This window comes from Rhinatrema bivittatum, chromosome 18, assembly GCF_901001135.1.
Source record: "Rhinatrema bivittatum chromosome 18, aRhiBiv1.1, whole genome shotgun sequence".
Taxonomy (NCBI): Eukaryota; Metazoa; Chordata; class Amphibia; order Gymnophiona; family Rhinatrematidae; genus Rhinatrema; species Rhinatrema bivittatum.
In genome coordinates, this window is record NC_042632.1 from 56,271,666 (window position 1) to 56,288,709 (window position 17,044).

The window sequence follows — 17,044 nt, forward strand, 5'->3', positions numbered from 1 at the left end:
TGAGTTGGAAATGTTTCTGCTACAGAGAAGGGAGAGATGCAAAGTCTTTCATTGAAGATGGTAACAATCTATTGGTGGCAAAGTATTGCCTGGACAAGGATTATATATATCTTTAAGAAGTTCACATGTTTTAATGTTTGGAAGGCAGCAATTCCATAGTCACGTGTCAAAGTGCTCGTGTTTGTGGCTCTCAGAATAAAGGCAACCCCTCGAGTTTTAAAGAACAGAATCATTTTTGGAAATGCTCTTTTGAGGGGGGGGGGGAGTAAAATGTTTCCAGATAGACGCTATTTCTTCAGTGAAAGTGATGGACCTACCGTAACCCCTTTCAGACTCTGTTTCCCCAGAGAAGAGGTTAAGTGCATCCAAAAAACGCACATTGGACAATCTTGCACATACAGTATTTTTTGTGTGGGTGATGCTCACTCACACAGAAAATGTTTGAATCTGACCTTGATATTTACGTAACTGGTCCCTCGCATACAGTCTCACCCTCATCAACAAGTGGCTGTTAACATTTACACTTACAGACTTGATAGCCTTGTAAAACTCGCTGTTTGTTTTCAGCTTTTAGTGATCCTAGCACTTTGATAGTCTTCCAGCATATGCATTTACATTAATTTATATTGCTTGGCTTACAATGAGTATTTGTTCATGTAGTTCACCCCAGGATAGGAGATTTTCTTTATAGTCAAAAACCTACAAGTAGAAGTTTGCTTCATCAGCTAATATTGATTGAGCAGAATATGTTCACAGCACCTGGAGATCAAACTTATCCTGCAAGAACTGAAAGTCAGAACCTAAAGTGAACATATGAAGGCTTGATCCCTCACCCCAGGCACTAACTTGGTAGAAGTGTGTATTTCTATTTTGTCTTTTAATTAAAGAACAAAACTATAAGACAAATGGGTTTAAGGTGTATTTTTTGGAGGTTTGGAAAAATAGCAGAAATATGGGCTGCTGTGGACGTTTGTTTATGTAGCTTGCAATTTCAAGGTCATTTCTGCCCACTCTGGTTGCCAGTCAGAAAGTGCAGTAGAATTTAAAATTCTGCATGTTTGTTACTGCTGTATTAAGGCTACTGTGCATATTTACTATGCACAGTAGCCTTGCTATTGCACAGTATTAGAGATGGATTCAATTGTATTGATTGAGATCCACCGAAGACCTGCAGACCTTTTCTAAATGTGGCTGGTGAAATGCATTAGTGCAGACCAGCCTGACTGCTAACACAGCAATTCCCAGCCTGTTTGGGATATTTTAAAACTCCAGTTGTATAAGTGTGACCTATTCCAGCTTTTACTGTAAATGTAACCAAGCCTCGTTGAATCTCTTACCTGCAGATATGCAACTTTAGGGCTTCTAGCACACTTCCATGTGCTTAATTAAGTTGGAAGGAGATAAAACTGCTATGCAGCCTCCTTTATTTAGTGCTATGGGGGTTGTGTTGGTGGTTAAATGCTCCCCACCTCCATGCTTTATGCATGCAGTCTGTCACAGAAACGAAAACAGATTACATTAAACAAAACACAAGCCTTGATGCACAGTAATTTATTGTCACTGGCAGGAGTTTCAGCTCTCAGGCCAGTGAGGCTTTAAACTGCAGGATGCTTTATCCTCTAAAGCCTCGAGGCTGCGTAAGATTTAATGTGAACAGTTAACTTTATTGCCTTGGTTGTATGAGTGTGGATTTATACTTGGGTCTTTTTTTTTTTTTTTGTGTGGCATGTGCAGTAGAAAGGTGTTGCTCAATCACTGGACCATGAGCTGGCATCAGGCCCTGGTAGCATTTCTGCAGGTTCACAGAGCGACAGTGATTACAGGAGGATGAGGAAGAAGCAAGAACTGCCATGCACCCTGCACCGCAGCCAGCAGACACTTCTCCTAACACTAGCCCCTGCCTTGCCCTGCAGACCTTTCTTTTTTTCTTCCACGTAGGGCTGCAGCTGCCCTCTGACACGAGTTCCCACACAGAAGCCAGGAAAGGGATGAGGCCTGAGAGCTGTCTTTGCACCAGTTTAACATTCAGCTTCCCTGAAACCAAAACCTTGGCACTGGCTGCACCGGTCAGGGACATTAATTATTGTAGTGTTACTGGCTGGCAGCGGGAAGGGAAAGAGGGAGGTTTTTTATGAGGAGTCAGTGCATGACCATGGGAAAAGAGGATGGGCTTTCTTTATTCAGTGATCAGCCAGTGGCTGGGAGAGAGAGGGAGGCATTTATTCCTTTGCTTTCTAAAAAAAAAAAATTTAAAATGACACAGACAAGCTGCAGGGCTAATCCTAGAGATTAAATACAGTGTGGGGGAGGGAGGATATTTCCCTATCCCCCTCCCCTCTCCCTGTAGCTGATCCATGAACTCTGAAGAAAGTAGGTAGCTGGTCCCTGACATGCAAAAGGTTAAGAAACACTGCAGTGGAACATAAAAAATAGGTGGTTTGGATGAAAATATGTAAGTTGACTCCAAGAAATTTAACACCAACAACCTCATCTACTGTGTAAGAGAACTAATGTTCTAATTTACTACCATAATGGTAAGGAGACCTTCGTGTATCCACTTCTCTTCTAGATTGAATGAACATTTTTTAAATCATTGGACTCACTGAAACATTTTAATTTTGTATGTTTTTTTGCAGCCAGAACCTTCAGTAAAAAATAATTCCAACAATAAATCGTTGTTTTCATACTTCCCACTTTTAGTTGATTTTCAATGCCAATCAGCATTTTTTAAAGTAATTCTGTGTCGGGGAAATAAAGCAACTTTTCATCCATTCTTCTCTTTCTACTGTCCCAAGGTTCCAAAAGCAGAAGCACAGGCCATTGTTTTTTACATCATCACTTCAAATTTGACCAGTCCCTTCATCGTGCATTGTATGACAGCCAACAGAATTGCTGTAATGATTGTATCCATTCACATTGTGCACCATTTTCAGATAATTTCAAACCAGTCCAATGATACATTTAAACCACTTGGGTCAACTGTGTTAAGAGAAAATATCCAATGCTGTTCTCTTTCATTTAATTTACAAATCCTGTCCCCTCCTCTTAAATCAGTAACTGTCCCTTGGAACTGTTCAAAAGAATGGCTGTACACAAGGGCGAATGAGCAGGGATTGCAATTTGTGTGAATCAACAATTAGGGGAGACGACCAGGGAGCAAGCACATCTCTGGCCCCTCACACACATTCCCCCCTCCCTAACCCCTCCGAGCACATCTCTGGCCCCGCACACACATTCCCCCCTCCCTAACCCCTCCGAGCACATCTCTGGCCCCCACACTCTCATTCCCCCCTCTCTAACCCCTCCGAGCACATCTCTGGCCCCTCACACACATTCCCACCTCTCTAACCCCTCCGAGCACATCTCTGGCCCCCACGTACTCAGTCCCCTCTCCCCAGCCCCCTCCAAGAAAATCTCTGGCCCCCACACTCATTCCCCCCTCCCTAACCCCTCCGAGCACATCTCTGGCCCCCCACACACTCATCCCCCCCAAGTACATCTCTGGCCCCCACACACTCATCCCCCCCCCCCCCCCCCCCCAAGTACATCTCTGGCCCCGCACACATACCCCCCTCCCTAACCCCTCCGAGCACATCTCTGGCCCCTCACACACTGATTACCCCCCCTCCCTAACCCCTCCGAGCACATCTCTGGCCCCTCACACACTGATTACCTCCTCCCTAACCCCTCCGAGCACATCTCTGGCCCCTCACACATATTCCCCCCTCCCTAACCCCTCCGAGCACATCTCTGGCCCCTCACACACATTCCCCCCTCCGAGCACATCTCTGGCCCCTCACACACTGATTACCCCCTCCCTAACCCCTCCCAGCACATCTCTGGCCCCACACACACATTCCCCCCTCCCTAACCCCTCCGAGCAAATCTCTGGCCCCCCCCACATACTCATTCCTCTCTCCTCAGCCCCCTCCAAGCACATCGCTGGCCCCGCACACGCTCATTCCCCCCTCCCAACCCCTCCGAGCACATTTCTGGCCCCCCACACGCTGATTCCCTCCTCCCTAACCCCTCCGAGCACATCTCTGGCCCCCCCACACGCTGATTCCCTCCTCCCTAACCCCCTCCGAGCACATCTCTGGCCCCCCACACGCTGATTCCCTCCTCCCTAACCCCTCCGAGCACATCTCTGGCCCCCCACACGCTGATTCCCTCCTCCCTAACCCCTCCGAGCACATCTCTGGCCCCGCACACACTCATTCCCCCCTCCCTAACCCCTCCGAGCACATCTCTGGCCCCTCACACTCATTCCCCCCTCCCTAACCCCTCCGAGCACATCTCTGGCCCCGCACACACTCATTCCTCTCTCCTCAGCCCCCTCCGAGCACATTTCTGGCCCCGCCCACACTCATCCCCCCCCCCTCCGAGCACATTTCTGGCCCCGCCCACACTCATCCCCCCCTCCCTAACCCCTCAGAGCACATCTCTGGCCCCCCACACGCTGATTCCCTCCTCCCAGCACATCTCTGGCCCCCCACACACTCATTCCCCAGCCCCCTCCAATCACATCTCTGGCCCCCCACACACTCATTCCCCAGCCCCCTCCAATCACATCTCTGGCCCCCCACACACTCATTCCCCAGCCCCCTCCAAGCACATCTCTGGCCCCCCACAAAATGTGCTCCTGACGTGTGCATTAACAAGGCTTGCAGCTCTTGCTCTGATTGGCTTACTGCTGCAATATAGGGATAGGGTGCGCCTGCTATGGACAGGCTTCATCGCAGCAGCAGCAGCCAATCACTGTAACAGAGCACAGGTCCCGCCCAACAAACCCAAAAAAACGCGACTGGCAGAAAAAATAGCCCAATTAAAAGCAACCCGCGAATCGGAAAAAAAAACCCGCGAATGACTACAAAAAGAAGCCCAATCTCGCGGTAAATAAGCGAGGTTGGCAACACTGGGGGAGAAAGCAGTGTGTAATCTGGAGCTGCGACGAGACGGGCTCTCTCCCCGCTTCCTTCCGCTCTCTGCAGGACGGGCGCCTCGGATTGGCTGCCGCCGGTGAGGTCATCACTGTGCGACTGCTGCGAGCATGCGGCTGCCCAGTCTGGCAACGCTGCCTGCAGCCGGAAGCGAGCAGGCCCTGAGACGTTCCCTCCTCTCCCTCCCCTGGACCGAGTATGGCAGTGGCCCTGCTCCTCATGTGCTATTTGGCTACGGCCTCTTCGGAGGGAGCGCCCTCCCCACCGGAGAGAATAGGTACTGGGGCGAGAGGGGAGGGGGTAGATTGAGGGTGAGAAGTGAGAGTGAATGAGAAGGGAGGTGGGTGGGGGTGGATGAGCGTTGAGGAAGCACTAGTGGAAGCGATAGAATTGGAGTAGATAAGAGGATGAGGGAGTGGAAGAGAGAGGACTGAGGTAGGTAGGGAATGGAGGTGAGAGGATTGAGGTAGATGGGAAGTGTGTACACACACACACACACACACAAGTCTCTAGCAGTTCAGTCAGGTGAAGCCACACAGTGTGTCAACCTTACTAACACATTCAGGAGATCTGCAGCAAAATTCCTGAACTGTTTCCAGTGGTGTCCTATGAAAGGAGTTAAGGGATAGGATGAGAGGAGCAAATAATAATAGGCTTTATGTGGAGCTTGGAGGAGGAGGAGCTGGGTCTGGATAAGGAGACAGGTGGATTTTAAAGGGTCTGAATCATGCTCTTTCTCATAAAGTCATCTGCCTGCTGAAACAGCTTCAAGCTTTTGATGCTGATGCACTTTGCAGTAGTGTTTGGATGCATGGCAACACCTCCATTGACCCTAGAACAATGACCCAGCTCTCTGCCTGGTGAAGGACAAGCACTCAAGTTGTGTCTTTTTTTTTTTTTTTCCTCCCTTGTCCAGCTGTAGTCGGTGCTGGGATAGGCGGCTCTGCAGTGGCTCACTTTCTACAGCAACAGTTTGGACCCCAAGTGCAGATTGATGTTTATGAGGCAGACAGCATTGGAGGGCGCCTGGCAACCATCACAGTGAATAACCAGCAGTATGAATTTGGCAGTGCAACCATCCATTCTCTTAATCTGCACATGCAAGACTTTGTCAAACTGCTGGGTAAGTAAGAGTGCCAGGGGGATGGGGACAGGGCACTGTGCACTAAAACCATATGTTTGCAGCGTGCTTAGAGGAAAATACCTTTAGCCAGTGTCCTGGCATTACCTGGTAAAACATACAGGGAGCTGGTATGGCCCAATGGACTAATAGTCTGTATTTGGGTTACAGCTACAGGCTGAGCTCCCGAATTCTAATCTGAGCTCGGGCACTCATTCTGTGACCTTGGACAAGTCACTTTACATTTCTGTGGCTCACCCAACTGTATTTTATTTAAAAAATGTATATACTGCATTATACTTGATTTAAAATGGTTTACAATATAATATTCATAAAACCACACTAAACAAATGAATCAGAATATCATATCATATATATATCAAGTTTGTTTATATACTGTCATTCTGAATGTACAATCATGGTGGTTTACAATAAAACAGTAGTATAAACCATGTACCAAAAAACATAATATATCACAGTTAAAAAAAATAAATCTGCTCTCCAGCTTTCCTCAAACTCAGCATTACCTTCTTTTTCCTCACCAGCATATGCTATACTAAATAGCCACGTGTTTAGGTCTTTTTTAAAACAATTTATCTTTCTGACTGTGCAAATTATCCGACATTGTGTTCCACAATTTTGGACCAGCGATGGATATTGCCCTCTCTCTAACCTCACTCAAATGTGCAGAATGCAATGAAGACATTTGGAGTGAGCCTTTGTTTGCAGATCTCAGATTTCGAGATGGAACATACAAGTGTAATGAGGTAGTTAACCATTCAGTATTGATATTATTGACCATATTGTGAAGAATAGAAAGTATTTTGTATTGTACTCTAAATTTAACTGGTAGCCAAATGCAATGATTTTAAAACAGGTGTAATATGATCATATTACACCTATTACCTGATAAAATTCTTGCTGTAGTGTTCTGCAATAACTGTAAGGGATGGATTGTATTGGCTGGCAAGCCTAAAAATAGGGCATTACAAATAATCAAATTCAGTAAAAATAAGAGTCTCTAACACTGTCCTGAAATAATCAGATGTAAGAAGGGGCTTTAAGCATTTTTAAAATATTTAATTTATAATATCCGTTTCTTACTTTTTGTGTAATATGTTTTTTTGTCGTCAAGCTACTATCCATTAATACACCAGGATTACGAGCCTGATCAGTCAATTCTATTTTCATTAGATCTTTCATGACAGAGATTGAGGATGTGATAGGGATCATTCTATTTTAGTATATGTCTGCCAAAGCGAGCACGGGATCGTTCTATTTCATAATATGATTTGCGTGTTTAAAACTACTCTCATATGCTTCAACAGTTAATGAATAGAAGAGAGAGATATATCAAGCAGTTGTAGTGAGTGTTCAATTGAAATATCTGTGGAATTAAAAACTGTGTAAACAAAGGTAACATGTTAGAAAGGGCTGAACCTGAGGAACTCCTGGATCCGTTTTGATTGGGTGGATGCTCATCATATGCAGCCTTACCTGATATGAACGATCTAATAGAAAGAGAGGATCTGAGCCATTTTAATGTTTTTCCCTCAAGGCCAATTTCAATCAGCCTTTGAATCATAATGTTGTGATCTGTGGTGTCAAATGCTGCTGACAGGTCTATTGAATCCTCGTAGCACTGTATCAGTTATTGCCAATAATAATGTTTCGGTACCATAATGCTTTCTAAAGCCACACTGAGTTGGAAATAAAATATTATTTGTTTCAAGATGATCCGACAATTGCAATTACAAGCAAAGTTGACTTCTCTATCAGCAGTATTTCCTTTTAGAATGCATGGGAATATAACCTTCACCTAATGTTAGCTTACCAGGTTTAGTCTTAGATGGAACTATCTTATCTGGTATGAGCTTTAATGACTTAATTGTTAACAAGTCCAGTGCATGAGTAGCTGGATTTAATTTCTTTAGAATCAATTCAGTTTCCAGTTCTGATGCATAGTCAAAGACTGCCCAGTGTGAGTTTTCAGCTATATTTAAAGAAATATTATAATTCAGTGGGCAAATGACATTTTTTGCTGTTTGCAGAATTTTTTGATTTAAAAATTCAAAAACTCATTACATTTCTCAATTGAAGGTTCTGAGTTCTGATCAAAATTATGGAATCCATCCTTAGTTAGGTTTTGTACCGTCATATACAGTGCTTTAGGGTTATACTTCATATCATTTATTTTTGCTGCATACTAACTTTTTTAGCGTTATTTATAAGTGTTCTATATTTGATAAATGTGATCTATAACTTGCTAAAGTCCTAGTTGTTGGTGATTTCCGCCATAATCTTTCTTTTTTCTAAGTTGTTTCTTTAATTCTTTAACCTTAGAATTGTAACAGGGTTTGTTTTTGTTATTCTCAAACTAAAAGATAACAAGACAAACCCATTTAACATCTACCAGTGTCTCTGCTGCTGGGCAAAAGTAAACTTCAAGACACCTCTTGCAGTCATTTGCTGCAGCTTCTTGTGCTGTATATTAGAAAACTACCAAATGCCAGCGTAAATAAATGCGTTTTTAACGCCAGCACCCTCTTGAATCTTTCAGACATTGCGCCTTCCTCAGTGTAGGTGGCTGCATAGTAAAGACATCCAGTGGGCCCAGCGATCTTGGATTTCTCTCTAAATCTTTAGCATAGAACTGATGCATGGCGGCAAATAACTGTTCCTGGCTTTGTGCACAAACACCAGGACCGTATATCTAATTCTACCAGGAGCCAGGGTAGAGCATACAAAATTGGGGTATAGGATCAAAACCTGGGGCTCCCAGCAAGGATCTGTGCTGCAGAAAGCCTTGCTGGGGGCCACCCAAGATAAATGACACCTATCAAAACAGCTGGCGAATAAAGAACTGTCCGACCGTCTTCGAGCTCCAGAAATGGATAAACCTTACAGAATATGCAGAGCTTAAAAAAACGACTGCCCGCTACTGATTTAATTTGGGCATGAGAAGACAATCGTAAATCAAAAATCATCCCTAGATTTCATACCTCTGATACAAGAATATCACGCTTGCAAGATGGAAACTGTAATAATAATTTTTGTCTCCAAGGTCTGTGGAGTCCAACATCCTGTCTCCGACAATGGCCACCCAGCAAATCCCAAACAGTATCTTTTTCTTATTGCTAAGTCCCAGAGATAAGCAGTGGCATTGCCAAGTCTGCCTGGTTAATTGGTGGGAATATTCCAAAAAATGAAATCCAGTGAAGAACTATAGCGTATTCCTAGGACAAGCCGCATGGAATCTCTACCTTTTGGGATCCTGCCAGGTATCTGTGAGCTGGATTGGCCACTGTTGGGCTTGATGGAGCTTTGGCCTGATCCAGTATGGCAAATCTTTTTTTTCATAAACACATACAAAAGGGACCGTCCATTTCAATAAATGAAATACAAGTTATACATATTTGTTATAATTATGTTTCACTTCATGTACTTGTAATCTGCCTCTCAGATAAAATCGCCCAAAGTGACGTACAAGTCTTAAAATTTATAGAATACATTAAAAGAATCCTGAACAAAAAGTAAAAATCAGAGAGAGACATAGACACAGAAAGCACCATGTTCCCTCAGAATAGAACAGGTTATGTCTTTCTGTCTCCTTTCTGCTTCTATTATTTAATTTGAACGGGACATTAACATTAACCAGCTCTGTGATTCTTTATGAACTCGCAGAAGATTAGCCTCTTCTCTAAATGCAAGTGGCAATATAGTCCACAGCTGCAGGAAGGCCACGGAAAAGGCTCTTACATTCCAAACGTCTCAGTTCTAGAGACGCTCGTTAGCCAAATACCCCCAGTTAAATGGCAAGTTCATTTAAAAATAAGGAATCCTGCAAATTGCCGGCTGATGAAAGTAGAATCGTGATACAGGGACCATTGGAGGCTGATAATACTGAAGTATTCCTAGGGAGCCTCATAACCGAAGATGAGAGAGCACTATACAGACGAGCAACCCATTGCTGCAGGCTTTTTCCCTTTGCAGGAATGTGCTCTCCCTGCAGTGCCACATTAGAATAAATCTTCTGCTTTGCAGGTCTGAAGCAGCGCAGGGAGGTAGCAGGGAAAGCGGCCATCTTCAATGGAGAGCAGCTGGTGCTGGAGGAGACAGACTGGTACCTGCTGAATCTCTTCCGGCTCTGGTGGCATTACGGCATCAGCTTCCTGCGCCTGCAGATGTGGCTGGAGGAGATGATGGAGAAGTTCATGAGGTATGGTGGGGGAAGGGGCCGGTTTTGCCTCTGCCTACAGACTGAGGCTGGCAAATCCTGTCTGGTCGCAGCAGTGGGGCACGGTGGTGTTCTGTAGTGCCTCACATCCCCTGACGGTCTTCGTTCGCACATCTAGTAGGCAGATTTAACTATCCCTGATGACGTTACAGCGCGCCCGTGCCACACTTTGGCAGCTCTGTCCCTAACGGCAAGTAATCCGTGCTTGACAGAGAACGTAGCACCCACATCTGTCACAGTATTATGATTGCAGTGATGTTACTCAGTGGGGAGAGGAGGCCGGTACTCAGAATTTATGTGCAGAAAACACAATTTGTGCACAAATCCTTTTTTTTTTTTTTTACACATAAAGCATGTTTTGTGCATGGAATGTGCTTTGTACACAAATCGTGTGTGTGAATCTTGTTTTATGCACAAAAGACACTATTTGGCACACACATTGTTTTCTGCACATAAATCATATTTTGTGCACACTAAGCACATCTCTTTGTGCATATTTTCTGGTTTCTGGGCTTTTTAAATTCTGATGCATCAGCACACCTGCTGTGTTGGGGGTTAACTCAGTTTCTACTGTGTGAGTAAAGAGATTGTGAGCTGAAATGTAGCTCTCCTATTTAATTACTTCAGGCTCATAATGAGCGCGCTCAGATGTCCCTCCCTGCCTTTCCATATCTTTAAGGTTAATGCGTTGGTATTTGCCTCCAATTAGCAAAGGCCTGTCACTGCACCGTTCTGCACCCAGAAAGAGAGACAGACCTGGTCTAAAATCCACAAATTCCAGCCATTGCCATCAGCAGGAGAGACCCCTAGTAATGTTCAGGGGAACGTTGGTTTGCATTTCTTTACGGTGGTAGATGCACCAGACCTGAGGGTCCTTCGTTCTCTTTCTGTGCAGACTTGGTGTCCCGTTACACCACCTAGTTTCGAAGAATTTCAGTAAACTAACTAAACCATTAGTTTAAATTTGCCTCAGTATATAGAAGACCTTATACTGCAGACTCACTCATTATCCTACAAGCTAGTCTATAGAAATCCAAATATATTGTTCTTAATTGTAATCAGGCTGCATGAAACTTAAGACTGGAAGCTGCAGTCCTGCTGCCCAGCTCCTCATGTCCTGACCTGTTAAGTACTTGCTGTCTTTTCTCCTGCCCTGTGTGCGCAGCCTGTTTTGCTGGATGAAGCATGGCTGCCTGACTGGGCCATGAAAGCTGTCTCTGGCAGCTCCTCCCCATCGCTCACCCTCCGTTTCCCTTGTGTCTCCAGAATCTACAAGTACCAGGCACACGGCTATGCCTTCTCCAGCGTGGACGAGCTGCTGCACTCTCTGGGGGGCGAACGCTTCATTAACCTGACCCGCCGCTCTGTAGCCGAGTCCCTGTTGGAGGTGGGGGTCACCCAGCGTTTCATTGACGAGGTCATCGCGGCAGTTGTCCGGGCCAGCTACGCACAGCCTCTGACCATCCCTGCGTTTGCAGGTGAGCAGCAGGGAGGGTTAAGTCTCTGGGTAAGGGCAGTGTCCCAGGAGTAATGAGACTCCCGGACTTGTTTTATTCCCAGGGGCCATGTCGCTAGCAGGAGCCCAGGGCAACATGTGGGCCGTTGAAGGAGGGAACAAGCTGGTGTGCACTGAGCTGCTGAAACTCACCAAAGCCAACGTGATCCGTGCCAGAGTGACGGGAATCGCACTGCTCAGCACAGGTACATTGATGTTTAAACAGTCAGTGTGAGGCAGCCCTGAGGCTGCTGTCCTTTATTTAGAGCACAAGTAGATCAATCCGTGTAAAGGAGATCTAAGAGTATTTAAGATAGAAATCAAATAGTGCGCAGTACCACAGCTTGCCACTAGGGAGTGCATTTTTCCTGACTCCATTTCCACTTTCCTGCCTCCTTGCTGCAGGGCACCTGCGTCCCTCCCTCTCATTTCTTGTGTTGGAGGCACGCTCGGCGATGCACTCGGACCCCTCACCTCCCAGGTCCAGGGAAAGTGCAACGCAGAACTCCAGAATGGCTTTCTGTATTTGATGAATATTTCTAAACCACTTTTCCAAATGAAAATGCTCAAATGTTCTGTACCTGATCTCAGTCTTGCACAATGACTGCTGCAAGCTTTGGTGACAACTCGGGAGAGAACACTTCCAGGGCTGGTGATAGGCACTGAAGATCTCAGGGCTGCTTCTCCACCTACCTCTCCCCTGCCATTCAGATCCTCTCCTCTCCTGGGGATAGGCCAAGCTCAAAGTAACATTTGTTTGCACCCTAGAGCTCACTCCCCACCCGCAGGCCTCCTCCATCTCACCTGGGCTCAGACCTTCCTTATAAGAGGCTAACACCCACTCCTGCCCTTAATCTGATCCTCCGTCTCGTGGCCCTGAATGCATTGTTCCTGTGCAACGAGCGAACCTGACCTATAAAAATGGATTGTACCAGTAAACTGAGCAGAGGGCCTGAGAGCCCTTACCCACTTCAAGTCTGATTAAAGGAGAACAGAGAGCAGAAAGTAAAAAGTGCTCTTTTTGTAAGGGCTGGCTTTCCTGTCTGCATAATCTGTGTGCTGGTGTAAACTGCTTTTGGCGTTCGTACTTAAAGCTCCTGTTTTGTGCTGCCTTTGCTTGCAGAAGGGAAAATGCTCTACCAGCTCAGGCACGAGAGTGACGGTGGGCACGGCTTGGACACGTATGACATGGTGATCGTTGCCACACCTCAGTATCAAGGCGGGAGCAATATCAGCTTTGAGAATTTTGAGCCTTCTGTCGTGGAGCTCCCCGGCACTTACCACCGGATAGTCGCCTCCGTGGTCCACGGCTACCTCAACTCGTCCTACTTTGGGTTCCCCGAGCCAAAGCTCTTCCCCTTTAGCAGCGTTCTAGCCGCTGACAACCCTGACCTCTTCTTCAACAGCCTGGACAACATCTGCCCCGTCAACGTGTCCGCGAGCTTCCGCAGGAAGCAGCCCCAGGAAGCTGCGGTCTGGAGGGTCCTGTCGCAGCGCCCGCTGGAGAAGCCCCAGCTGAAAACGCTCTTCCGCTCTTACTACTCTGTCCAGACGAGGGACTGGGCCGCGTACCCCCACTACGCCTCTGCCCTCAAAGAGCTGCCGCCCATTGTTCTGCACGACAACCTCTTTTACTTGAGTGGCATCGAGTGGGCAGCGAGCTCCGTCGAGATGAGTGCCGTGGCAGCGAAAAATGTGGCTTTGCTGGCTTTTAACAGATGGTTCCAGCACCACGAGAAGATTGACCAGAAAGATTTGATGCACAAATTGAAGACTGAGCTGTGAGAGCAGTAGTGTAGAGAGGGGACTTGCTTGGGAAGTGGGTGGAGGCTGGTAAACTATTTATTTATTTTTTTGGACGGAATGATATTTCCAATGTCCATGCACTGGATTTCTTGCTGTCCCTGGGGGAGGTTTGCTAAGCTTTGTATAAAGCCATTGCCGTCCCCAGATTTCTTGCTCGCCTGCAGGGTTGCTGTGAGCTATTCAGACAGAGAATGATGAGCAGTGAAAGCAGCTGCACCTGACCAGTGAGGCAGCTCTAGCGAAGCACGAGAACACATGGCCACAGACACTCGGTGGCGAAAGGAGCGTTGAACTCTCTCTTGTACCTCAATGCCTCTTTTTTTCCCCTCCCCTCCAGACACACATTTTGTGATGAGAAAGTGGGATGACAGATACGTGTTGGATTACGAACAGGAAACAGGTTGAGAGTATGATAAGGCAGCAGTGCCACTGAGGTCCATAGAGTAGCTGTTCTGGCCTCATGTGGAACTTGCTTCTCTGCCGGTTCCCAACGATTAAATGAAAAGTGAGCAAGCCTCCTCAGGCTGGCCTGCCTTGGCAGTAGCTCTTCAGAGAGCTGCCTGGACCAGAAGGAATTATGGTAGCACTCGGGCTACATGTGGGGAAAGTTGAACAATAGGAGAGTGTGCCTAAAAGCATCCTAATGATTCATGTGGGTAGTGCAGCGAGAAGCTGTACCTGATGATGATGAGTGCTAGATGGGAGCCAGTAATGAAGGAGACTGCAAGGGAGAAACACATTTATTCAAGGCACGCTTGACATTGAATTTTAAACCATTTCCATCACTCTTCTGTCTTCTAACCACCCCAAATGTAATTTCCATTGCTTTATTGGTGGCCCTAGAGCAATCCCTTGTGCTGTGTGGAAGATGAAGGCTGCCCTAGAGTTATTTGAGGTTACAAAACCCAAGCCTAGAATGGAGAAATGAGTCAGCTTGACCGTTGCAGAGTCAGAACTCTAATGGCCTAACTGCCCCAGGCCAGTCCATGGCTGGCTCTGAGTTTGCAAGGCATTTTCTTGAGCGATGGATAGCAGCAGTGAAAGCCCTGCCGTGGGAGACTACCCCCTTGGCATCTCCAGGAGGGTGCAGTTTAGGTATTGGTGTTAAATATGATTGTATGTCTGCAAATGCTTTGTATTCTATAAGTCTCTTGAATTAATCAAAACTTGAACTGTATGTACCTTCCAGAAGTGTATCTTAATATGCTAAATACTCCCCATGTGTTGCACTATACTCTGACCCATGCAGTGCTATGCCCACATACAAAGAAGCATTAACGGCCTTTTTCCAAACCATGTTCAGGCTGACTCTAGCTGCAGGGCTCCCAGCTTCCTTCTCTAAGGTACCTGCACCCAAACTCCCAGCTTCTTAAAAAAGGTTTGCCTTGTGCACGTCTCCAAAATGTATTAAGTACTCTGATGTAAAACCATTCTCTGCTCTCTAAAGGGCAGTGTATATTGCAGTATCCAGGGTCCCCTGCAAAGCCCTAGCCATTGCCTTTCCCTGAGGGGTGCAAAGGATTCTCTTCTGTGGAACGCGTGACGCCATTTCCCGCCATCACTTTATATCTTTAAATCTGTCTGTATGGCAGCCCCACCTGTGGTGACCGTGGCCGTGCACTGGTCGCTTGCGGTGGCTTCTGTTGACTTGGACAGGGCCTAAGCTTGCGCGCTTGTCACAGAGACTGCAGGCAGCGCACGTCGGTGGCAAATGAGAAGTGAACCCGCTGCTGGCAGCCAGCCAGGCTTCCTTTTCCCAGCCGGAACCTGCTATCAGTACAGTGGGGTCATCGGGGTGAGCTCAGCAGCTTTTACTGATAAGCCCAGCGCTGTCCAACACAACACAGGCTGCATTGTTAGCCCTTACTGAGCTGTGACTGCTGTTTGCTGCCCCAAAAGCACAACGCTCACCTGCCCGTAGGGTAATAATAGGAAAACAGCAGCTAAGGCAGCGTCACAGCTGCTGCTTCCACCTGGACCTGTTCTGTGGGCAGGGGATTAGGTGGGGGAGGGGTTTTTGTCTTTGTTTCTTTCCTCCTCACGTTTTAAGTGCGCGGTTACCCTGGGATAAGGAGCTTGCTAGCACAGAGCAGCACAGAACATTTTGTCCTGGTTTGAACCCCCTGCTGTCCATGAATCCCACAATTTCATGGTGAAAATACGGTAATTCTCAGGAACAGAATTGCATTTTGTAAGAAAGGTCCTTCTTGGCCTCTGAAGCCTTCTTGAAAAGCGTTATCTCTTCCCGGCTTGTAACTAATTGAATTAAGGTACTACAGAGGCCATGTTAGTCCACTTATTTATGTACACATTAAGGTCAATAAACAAGCTGTAACTGAGACTTTTTTATTGCACTGATGACACTTTTGGGATGAGCTTTCAATAACTTTGCTCTCTTCATCAGGTTGGAGGAGAATGAGCTATGGGTAATGTTGGGTATTGACTCACTAAAGATTTTTCCGTAGGCAGAGCAATGGGAAGAAAAGAGAAAATGAACTTATATTAACATTCTCCTATAAAGCTCAGTTCCCTGTACGTACCCGGACCAGCCCAGACTCCTGGGTTTTACCTCCCCTCCAGCAGGCGGAGACTCTGTCGTATACCCCTGAGGTGCCCCCTAGAGTCTGTCAGTATTCTTCTGCCTCCAGCAGGTGGAAGAGCTGCTTCCCTGGAGTCTGGTCTTTTTGTCAGGATTTAGTTGTTTTTTGTAAGGATTCAGTATTGGTTTAGTACTTTAATAGTCCTGATGGCTAGAAAGGGGTCAGGTTTTTGATCTTAGGCTAGTTCCCCCTTTAGCCTCCCAGGGGATTGTCAGGTCCCGGTGGGACCACCCCCCTTGGTATTTGAGGCTCAGGAGAAGAGGGTTGAGGACCCTGTAACTGCCCACTGAAGGTGATCCCGGGGGTCTCTGGCTCTCACCTTCAGTTAGCGAAAATTAGCAGGTAAGAACCAATTTTCCTATTTGTTATTCCTAGAATCTATAGAAATACACCTTAAAGGTTTTGCTGGCCTAGTTCTGAGTAGGTGAGATTAGTTAAATTACGGTACCAGGTAAACCGTGGGCTCATCGTGTTCAGCATTGTCAGCACCATCCAGACATCAAGTGCAATCCAAAAGCCTGAGAATATTAGGGAGGACATCTCCCAGTGGGCAAAAATAGGAACATGCAAAATGAAGAAGAAAGATATAGGACAACCAATAGCCAGGATCACTAGTAGCACTGCGGCTTTCCCTGGTTCCTCATCATCCTCTGCTGATCGTTGGGGAACAAAGAAGGAAGATATAGGATGACCAATAGCCAGGATCACTAGTAGCACTGCAGCTTTCCCTGGTTCCTCATCGTCCTCTGCTGATCGTTGGGGAAGAAAGAAGGAAGATATAGGACGACCAATAGCCAGGATCGCTAGTAGCACTGCGGCTTTCCCTGGTTCCTCATTATACTCTGA

General features: G+C 46.4%; 1 protein-coding gene across 1 annotated transcript; it reads left to right on the plus strand.

Annotated features, from left to right (window-relative positions):
• Window positions 1–5,028: 5,028 nt before the first annotated feature.
• PCYOX1L (prenylcysteine oxidase 1 like) lies at window positions 5,029–15,939 on the plus strand. The gene is made up of 6 exons (XM_029583630.1): window positions 5,029–5,217; window positions 5,857–6,063; window positions 10,105–10,279; window positions 11,564–11,775; window positions 11,858–11,998; window positions 12,916–15,939. Exons 1-6 carry the CDS (start codon window positions 5,139–5,141, stop codon window positions 13,575–13,577), a joined length of 1,476 nt encoding a protein of 491 aa, XP_029439490.1. The 5' UTR covers window positions 5,029–5,138; the 3' UTR covers window positions 13,578–15,939.
• The last annotated feature ends 1,105 nt before the right edge of the window (window positions 15,940–17,044 follow it).

What these genes read in the sequence shown, in the direction of transcription:
- PCYOX1L (XM_029583630.1), top strand. Translation starts at nt 5,139, where the DNA reads ATGGCAGTGGCCCTGCTCCTCATGTGCTATTTGGCTACGGCCTCTTCG. An exon ending in AGACTTTGTCAAACTGCTGG is followed by an intron (nt 6,064 to 10,104) that starts GTAAGTAAGAGT and finishes TCTGCTTTGCAG; the next exon opens with GTCTGAAGCAGCGCAGGGAG. An exon ending in AATCGCACTGCTCAGCACAG is followed by an intron (nt 11,999 to 12,915) that starts GTACATTGATGT and finishes CTTTGCTTGCAG; the next exon opens with AAGGGAAAATGCTCTACCAG.